This window comes from Opisthorchis viverrini, assembly GCF_000715545.1.
Source record: "Opisthorchis viverrini unplaced genomic scaffold opera_v5_404, whole genome shotgun sequence".
In the NCBI taxonomy this organism is placed as follows: domain Eukaryota; kingdom Metazoa; phylum Platyhelminthes; class Trematoda; order Opisthorchiida; family Opisthorchiidae; genus Opisthorchis; species Opisthorchis viverrini.
The window spans coordinates 252,303-261,444 of record NW_008752056.1 but is presented as its reverse complement, the minus strand read 5'-3'; the positions used below and the strand labels follow the sequence as shown (position 1 = coordinate 261,444).

The 9,142-nt window shown below is 46.5% G+C and overlaps 1 protein-coding gene across 1 annotated transcript in view; it reads left to right on the top strand.

The window, feature by feature from the left end:
• Positions 1 to 7,030: 7,030 nt before the first annotated feature.
• T265_15237 (hypothetical protein) overlaps positions 7,031 to 9,142 on the top strand; it is a gene marked incomplete at both ends in the record, with an annotated part of 27,361 nt that continues 25,249 nt past the window's right edge. The window contains one exon of the mRNA XM_009177175.1: positions 7,031 to 7,366. Within this exon, the coding sequence (XP_009175439.1) occupies positions 7,046 to 7,366 (321 nt within the window). The remainder of the gene's footprint in view (positions 7,367 to 9,142) is intronic.

Here is a 9,142-nt window from a genome sequence, read left to right as displayed (position 1 = left end):
CTGCTTGCTTCAGTGTGCGAACATTGAAGGTGGCTAAGTAGACAGGCTTTCGGGGTTTGAAAACAGACTTCGAAGTGTTTTGGGTTGTAACTGAACTCGGACGTGCAGGGGCTGCAGCTGAGTGTGATGCAGGGCGAACAACACGGTCAGTCCTAGAGCTGGGACCAGCGGAGAAAGTATTCGAATTTGGGTGGGGGAGGGTGGAAGAGGGAAAACGTGAAAGTGTAAGGAGGGAGGTGTCAGCAGTAGCATGTTTTCGCTTGCCCGCCCTGCTGTATGCAGCGGCGGCTGATGTCACCACGCGACGGCCGATGTGGCATGAATTTATTTGTGTATGTGCAGTTCATGGTTGTACGTGTGCTGGGATACTGCCAGGACGACGATACTGCCAGGAGGACGATTAGGGTCCTCATCCAAAGCCTTTGGCTCAAAAGCCTAACCGCAAGGCAGTGGCGGTCGGCTGGAAATGCAAGTACATTACCGTTTTTTTACGGAACGCGTCGCCATACATTTTCCAACCCCCAACCTGGAGGGCCAGGAGATTGTGTTCGTCGGACCTCTACCCATGAACCAACCTGGTATGAGAGACTCTGTGAGCATCGTGCGGACACTCCCCAGTATAGCTCAATGGGTCGTCGAGGTACACAGACCGCCACACCACGGTAGGGTCCAGTCTATTCGTGGCGGGCTGAATCTTCTGTTCACCAACGAGCGTGATATGGTATACCAGATTACAGTCCTCCTTTCATAAAGCAAGATTGGTCATTGCATTCCCTCTTGCGGTATTCTGTGCTACTGGTATCCTCTCTGGAACTGCCACCGGGCGCTTCGCATACCACTGGCACAATGAACCACCTGGGATCAGTGAACTGGTCAGCCTTGAAACACATATCCCAGAACTACTTTGATGACAAAATATTCCAACGCACGGAAGTGCTTTATCCCAGCTTCGTCTTCATTGAAGAGGAATAAGCTCCATTAACCCATCCGCAGACTACCGAACCGACAACGAACACTAGGCACGTTACTTCAGGACTTTCTGTGATGGATTGCGATGTGTACCTCACCATGTTTCGGGAGAGGGTTAGTACAACGAAGCGCTATTGAACACAAAACATTTCTGTCTAGGCTTGGGCAATCTCAGTCCTCTTACTTCCTTCGGGTAGCATAGCAGCCAAAAACCGAAAGGATATTGTGATTTCGAAGGAAACCAAACCCTCACTGTTTCCACATTTCCGATGACTCCCTATAAAATATAACTTAAGCCCTTGTCACTGTATTCGCAACCAAGCTGAATTTGGACACCGGCACATTACTTCCTTCACATTCCACTTCACAGAGATGACCCTAAAATGACCACATTCCTTGCTAATCAGCTACACTCCTCTCCGCGACCTGGGTCATCCTCCGGATCTATCCGAAAATCCTCAATGAATGTCCCGACGTGTCACCCCTCCTGCCTGAAATTGTTTATGTCATCCCCTACTGTCCTGTCCTTCCCTTAGTAACGTGTGATTATCACAAAGTTGGTGGTCGCTTTGAATAACCGTAAAGCCGCCCCATATGCATTCCATGCAAAACAATGGAAAGTTATGAACGTATCCTTCTCCAATTACATGCTTACCACCAAACTCCACCACTCAGCTCAGCGTAGCTTTTTTTCTTCCCGCTCGTTCCTTACGAACGACCCTCTTCTCTGACCTTATCTTATTTCCTGAGAATGAACTTACATTGAGCGTATTTTTTTCAGGTTCTCTCGTGCATTCGACGAAATACCTCGATAGCTCCTGGTTGGTCTATGGGAGGATGTAAGAGTTGAATTTTCACTGAGTGGCTTTCTGGAGTTTCTTTCTAACCGACTGTCAAGTACGCACTGGTGGCCACCTTCATTCCACACAGTCTATCAAAGACTGATGTAGGATCCCACCCCATTCCTCATCTCGCCGTGATAACCCGGGACAGGTCATATCAAGAGCCATACTTGTCTTGCAGTAACCGTCAGAAACCGTGAAATGCAAATTCACTGTCTCATTTTGTGCAGAGCAACTCCAAGCACTTATACAGAAGTAATTCAAAGAAGCGCCTGTAGGGCTTTCTGAAACTCTGATGACCAGTATACCAGTTAATACAACAAAGCCATGCTTGTGCACTCGCTTTTGTAGAATACAAAGTCCTGTCAGGTTAATGTGTTCTTCTGCCTTCCAATTCGCTCCGCAGGTTATCTGCACAAAGCGATGTGTTCTCTTATCTGACTCATCCTGGAGAGTTCCATCTTTCAGATTCAGCCCACTCACACGCACTTTTCCTACCCACCCACCACCTATCTTTGTGCCCTCCACCTCATCCCCTCTAAGCAGTCCAACCGCGGAAATTGTTGCTTATTTGGATGCCAATCGGTTGACTCAGCCGTCTCCTCCTGGGTAAGTTTGTCCCTCTGTCTGCAGTCATCCCACCGACCTGTACATATCCTGAAATCTGACCGGGATAAAATCGTGTCCAATGACCTAGCTCAGGATATTGCACATCAATAGTCACTATGTTTAAGGACGCACGTACTAGTGTGTTTCACAGAAATACGACAGACCGTGAGACTCTTACAACACTACACTGGAAAGGCTGCACCATCCTTAGACTGCCTGGCATGAATGACTTGTAGACTACCACTGACCAGTGACTACGTAACTCGAGATCAAATATTGCTTGATCCGAAATCAATTGAACTAGTTTTGAAGCTCGCCCACTCTATGACGTAGTGCGCTGGAAATTCTAGATGATTTGCTTCTAAGGGGCATTCGAATAGTCTTCGTGGTCGCCGGCTACTATTTGGATAACGGAATCCTTGTCTGTTTTGCTGCTATCCAGCGTCGTCAGCCAGAGGTTCTGCATGACACCCATCACGAAACTCCCAATGTCGGTTTTGGCAACCGGATTACGTCCCGTGAACGAAGTTTGAAACCATAGACGTATGTTGAAAATCTGCTTCCTTGTCCTGCTTTCGCTATTCCAGCTCCATCGCTTCTTCCACCAAGATGCTTGCAAAATTCCTTTTTTATCGCCTTTCCGTCTTTGGCTCATCGTTCATCCCAGTCTACGGGGGCACTAAGTGCTTCGGACACAAACACACTACACTCCAAACATTTTTTTTAATTTTTTGGAAGAAGAGTCCCTAGGTGTTACTCTGTCTTCATACACCGCTTGAATTAGTGACTTTAATTTCATTTGTTTGTACGTTTACAACAGCAAGCTGGTTTCACTCGTACGTTAGTCACTTTTTTGTGTGCTGCATCCAACAGACCCATATCCACGAATCCAATCTAGTACTCCGATTAACTGCCCTATACCTAAAAAACCATATGCGCTTGTTGTGAAATGCTTATTTTTCTCGACTGAGGAATAACAGGTTGTTCGAAATGGATAGGACGTAAAGCGGTTATCGGGTGATTGAGGATTAGGATTTAAATAACTAAATGTGGAAGGTTGGTCGTTGTGCCGGGAAAAGCCTCCTTAGAATCTAGTTAGGTATACTGACTGTAAACTATGTACTAAGGATACTCTGATTCTTATTGTGGATCGGTTTATCTTCCGCGTCAATCAGTTCATCTGCACGCTTGAGGTTTGTTTGATCTAACCTATTTTGCATGTGCGAAGTGCATATCCAATTGTGCTGCAAAATTCTTTTGGTTGCTGTTCAGGCATTAGCATCGAAGTATAGGTGAGATCAATGCACATCCAGCTAGGGCAACATCCAGTTCTATTCTCACGAATTTGTCATACATGGCAATCCTCAGCACAAGACAATGCTTAATAGCGTCGTGGATGATCTTACACCGACCTGCATGATCCTGTAGTAAACCAGATTGATATTTGAGGCTCTCTACGGGCAACAGATGGCCAAATGACCTAGCTGAGTCCACGACTGGTTTGCGTTTGGTGGTATTCAAGTAACACGGCATGAGCGCGTATGCTGAAAGTTCGTACTGGTCAGGAGCGGACGATGAAGTAGTCTTCCATCATTAGCTACTTTGTGAACATCAGCCCGAAATCTATCATCCAAATCTGACCCGAGCTTAGTTGTCAAACCTGGATGCTCTGATCGTTCGCCAGGATGAAAATATCCCAATCTTCTAAAACACCGTATTTCAAATTTACGAAGGTGAAGATCGTAAAGTGCACCCTCGCCACAGGTTGCTTGAGGAATGAGCCCGGATAGCTCTCCACAGAAAGTATCCTCAGCATCAAAACTGTAGTCCGTTTGGGCATAAGCCGACACTACAAACAGGCACCGCTTTTTATGCCGACAAGAATTTAGTTTGATTGAACTGGGTAACCGGACGGCGCAAACGCGATTGTTCACCGGGATCCAATCCAGCAAAGCGCGTTCAGCTCTGGAGCTGAGTGCAACTCTCACGCCATATATTCCACGCTTCATTGCTTCTGGATCGCCGGACATACGGAGGGAGAAATGTGAAAGATCTGAGTTCATCCTTGGCGTTCTGAGACGCATAACCACACTCGGGTCTTGTATGCCTGTTTCGGAGACACAGCGTACATCAATTTTGATGGAGTATAAGGTCTCAGCAAGCAATTGCCAGTTTGACATAGATTGCGGACGGCAGGATGTTCAGGGTTGCTATCGCCTAAGTCACCAGGTTGTAGGATCCTTGCTTGACTGGATACCCGTTGATAGTCGCCTCTGCGCTGTTCGTCTTGCAATGTCTACGAAGGAGTCTCACACGGGGAAATTGGTTGATGTCTGTTTGTCATATCTGTTTACGCCCCCAACTGACTACAGCTCTGACACCGTCAAAGACCAGTTTTATGATGCCCTGTTTTGGCGAGCTAAAAACTCAGGTATCGCTGTAGTTGCCGAAAATATGAATGCACGAATTTGGCAGGCTTGGCCTATCTGAGGCTCAGTTAGGTGGTTGACATGGACTGGACCTGGTACGTACGGACAGTGATGATGAAGATTGCTCCAGCTGTGTGCTGCCGCAGGCTGTTTTTGTGCATTACCACCTTCCGAAATAGCCAAAGTTGTCTGGTCACATGGTGTCCTCCGACGGCGTGCCGACCACGAACTCAGATCGTTTACATTACCATCAGTTACCGATGTTGCGAATCAATGAGTGGCCGCCAGTCGTTTTTGTAACACATTCATGGATTTTGGCCACGCACTCGTCCTGAGTCGCCTCTCCCTACGTTTTCCAGGGCCACGTAAGGTGCGGAAACTCGCCTGACAACTGAAAGTCTGGAAGACCCGCATGTCAAACGAATTTATTAGAATGGTCTTCTAGAGTCTCTTTCAAGTGCTTCACCATCAGATATGAATTCATACTGGGATGAGATCTCCGTCTCTTTGCACAGTGCTGGGAATTTAGCTTGTTGCACGACGCTACCAATCTCACTCAATCACTGAAAATCAGGCCGAACAGTGGCATTGCTTAACTCTCAGAGCAATATCCAAGCAGATCTAGAGCATAAATTGACGCGACGGCTTATCGAGTGAAGGTGAGCATGCGAACCGACCGTGAATTCTGGCAAACACAGAAAGAAAATGGAAGAAGCCTAGAAAGCCGGTAATGCCCGGAGATTATTTCGGTCAATCCGCGCTACCTGTCCCAGGAAAACGTTGGCCGAAATCATCAATGATCAGAAGAGATAGACCATTTTGAATAAAAAAACACCTCGACTGGTAGGCTGCCGCCACTCATTTGGAGCCCACAGTTGATGAAGAACCCTAGACGGTGAACTCGAAACCCCCTACGGCCTCGGAGGTCATACTCGTGGACATGAATCACTGAAGGTGTATTAGTCCGGATTGGAGTGTGAAGGCTGAGGTCAATGCACGAGTGCATTGACAGATGAGGGGAATGCACGAATTGCAAGGCTCATGTCATGCTGTCGTTGATGATGATGATGATGAATGCACGAGTCTGCAAGGCTCCGGTTGCGTTTTCTAATTTGAGACACTTATGGCGTCAAAATTGAATCTCAAGGGACGTGTGTATCAGGTTACAACGCGGAATGTTCGTTATATGGCTGTGACACTTGACCTGAGACGTCTTCAGGTGTTCGACAATCGTTGTCTCAGGACCATAGCTCGTGTGGGTTGGTGTCGGCCTATCCGTACTGAGGCAATCAGAAAGCGAGTTTTCGGTTGTGCGACGGGTACTTCCATCGAAGAATATGTCCTGCACCAAAGGCGTTTGGTTGGGACAAGTGTTGCGTATGCCTAGCTATCGTTTGCCGAAGAGTGTGCTGTTTTTTATGCCCAACTCAGTAGAGTAAGCAGAGAGGTGGCCAACCCTTGACTTGGCAGAGGGATATGAAGGGGGCTACGAAACGCTTGGGTGCTGTCGGTGCTACTCGCCTTCCAGGATGAGGACCACGTGTTCACCACTGTGCCTAGTTGAGGGCGCTGCAAGATTTGGCTGCTAATCGATGTTAGTGGCGTTCTTGTCAGTTCCTTGCCTGAATGAGTGTATGGAGATGTAGGCACCTCGTAATGATTGTAGTAAGTTGGCGCCAACTCCCCTTCCTGTCCACCTTTACTCTCTTCCTCACAATAAAGCTTTTAAATAAATGGCGGTTGCACTGGTTGAACACTGATGTTGTGCCGTTCATAGTGTTGACAAAGATGCGAATCAACAGGTTTAGCTTCACACTTGAGTCAGTTGCATACGGTTCGTCGTTGGAGATTGGTGCTTTCATTTTTGAACCCACAATTGTTCTGGTTGCACGATCATGCAGTGAATTAATGATCTGAGGTGAAGCTCCTGCTTTTTAGTTGAAGCGCAATGATCCGTATGTTTATTGTTAGATTCTCTATATGTTTATGCTATACAAGGAAGCTGGTGAAATGAGCATCTAACGAAGTTGAACCGAAAGAACACAAGTGAAGAGTAATCTGGTCTTTTTGGAGATTTTCCTTCAGTTTTGTGAATGCTAGGCAACTTGCAAAATATTCTGAATGTGTCCCCATCCAGCACCTTGCAAGCGGATTTCCTTCATTATCTGTATTTTCTCTTTCAGGTGAGCTGTGCTGATGTCAGATGAACTGAATCTCTTTGACTCACCAAACAGCACTTGGAAATTTGGATACCCGCAAAACACCTTCGAGTTCACTGAATCTCCACAGGATTTTGTTCCCGAGCGAACAGGTCAATGGCATGATGCTGAGGCCTTCAGTCAGCTGAATTCCTGTACTGCGGTCCTACAGGAAGTTATCACAAAGCACAATGTGATACTTACTGATTTTCTGAGCAATCCTGATGGTTCACTCGCTTCTGAGTTAAAAGCTTCGATGCAAAAGTTACTTAACCAGCGTGATCACCTTACCCAGGTTACCTCAGCCGCGATGAATGAGGTAGGAAAATGTCGCTTAGCTCCTTAAGACTAGTAAAGCAACGTTTTATTTCGGTACCTCCTTGTTAGAATGTTCAGGCTTCAGATTTTTCTCCCTGGTTCATGGCTCACACTATGAGAATCATCTCAACAACTACGACACTACCGGCATTATATAGTCATCTGTGGTGAGCAACGAAATCGGTCTTCATAAGAAAGATGAGCACTGTGAGGCAGGCTGGATAATCCAACATCTACTTAAGTTGTTAATGGTACTCCTGATGCCCATGTAGCTCTCTTAGCTGTTCTATCGAGAGAATGGTTTTTAATCAAGGAATCACCTGGGAACTATGTTTCAAGGACGCAAAGCATACTGAAGTTTGGTGGTTTTCTTAGCGGTCTGTAGATGCTGGTGTCAAGGACTTTTTTTACCGTTGATCAGCAGTGTGTGATTTGTCGTTACCTATTTCGAGAGCTCTTTACATGCAACTATGACAATCGGCAATACAGTTCGGTACTTTTTTTTATTCGCGCTACCACATTTTTGTCCTCCAAAACTGGTTTGACTTAATGTCAGAAGATGAGCAGTGGAACTATCATGACCGGATTCCAACTGACGTCTAAATTCAGTGTGAGGTTTATCACGCTCACCCGTGTAGAATAAATGGAAGCGTACTGAGAAATAACTAACCGGATTTTCAGATTTCTCCTTGGGTAACTTAATGTGAAGTTGTTATTTGTACCCGATCATGCCTCGTGGCTCCTTCCCTCCTTGACATCAAACAGAATAAAGTTCATGATAAACTTCATAGCCAATGCGCATCATCATCATCATCATCAACAACAGCATGACATCAGTGTTCAACACCGATGCTTCACTGTCGCACTTTGTACGAGGGCTGGGATACTGTCAGGGCACCCACACCTAGACAGGAGCCAATGCGCATATGAGCATGTTTCATCCATATACCCGTACGCGGGGTCAGCTTATACACAGGTACTATCATTTGTTCATAACAGATCATGTGGCACAGGGCTGATAAAGAATGACTGGCGTTGGTCTCCTAGGTTCCAAGTTGATCGTGCAGTCTGTAAAAGGTGCCATTTTACATGCTTGTCAAGAATGCGATTGGTAAGTGCAAGAGATTAAAAAACAAGCCAGTAGGTCGACCGTATTCTGTTTTATACGGTCATCATCATCAACGACAGCATGACATCAGTGCTCAACACCAATGCTTCACTGCCGTACAGCCATGACTTATTTGAAAGCCTTATTGTAAAGAAAAGAATAAAGGTGGATGGGGGAGGGACTTAGTGCTAGCTTAACACAATCATTCCGAGGTGCCTACACCTCCAGACATTCACTCAGGCAATCGGGATAGAAACTGACAACAAGAACGCCACTGACATCGGGTGCCAGCCATATCTTGTAGTGTCTCCAACAAGGTACAGTGAGGATCACGTCGTCCCCACCCTGGAAAGCGAGTAGCACCGACAGCATCCAAGCGTTTCGTAATCTCCTTCATACCCCTCTGTCAAGTCAAGGGTTGGCCACATCTCTGTTTACGCCAATCTGAGTTGGGCATGGAAAACAACACTCTCTTCGGCAAACGGTGTGCATAGGGCACGTCCCAATCAACGCACCTTCTGGTGCTGGAGAGATTCTTCAATGGAAGTACCCGTTTAACAACCGAACACCCGCTTACTAATTGCCTTTTCACGGATACGCCGATACCAACCCACACGAGCTATGGTTCTGAGGCAGGGATTGTCGACCACCTGAAGACATCTCAGTTCC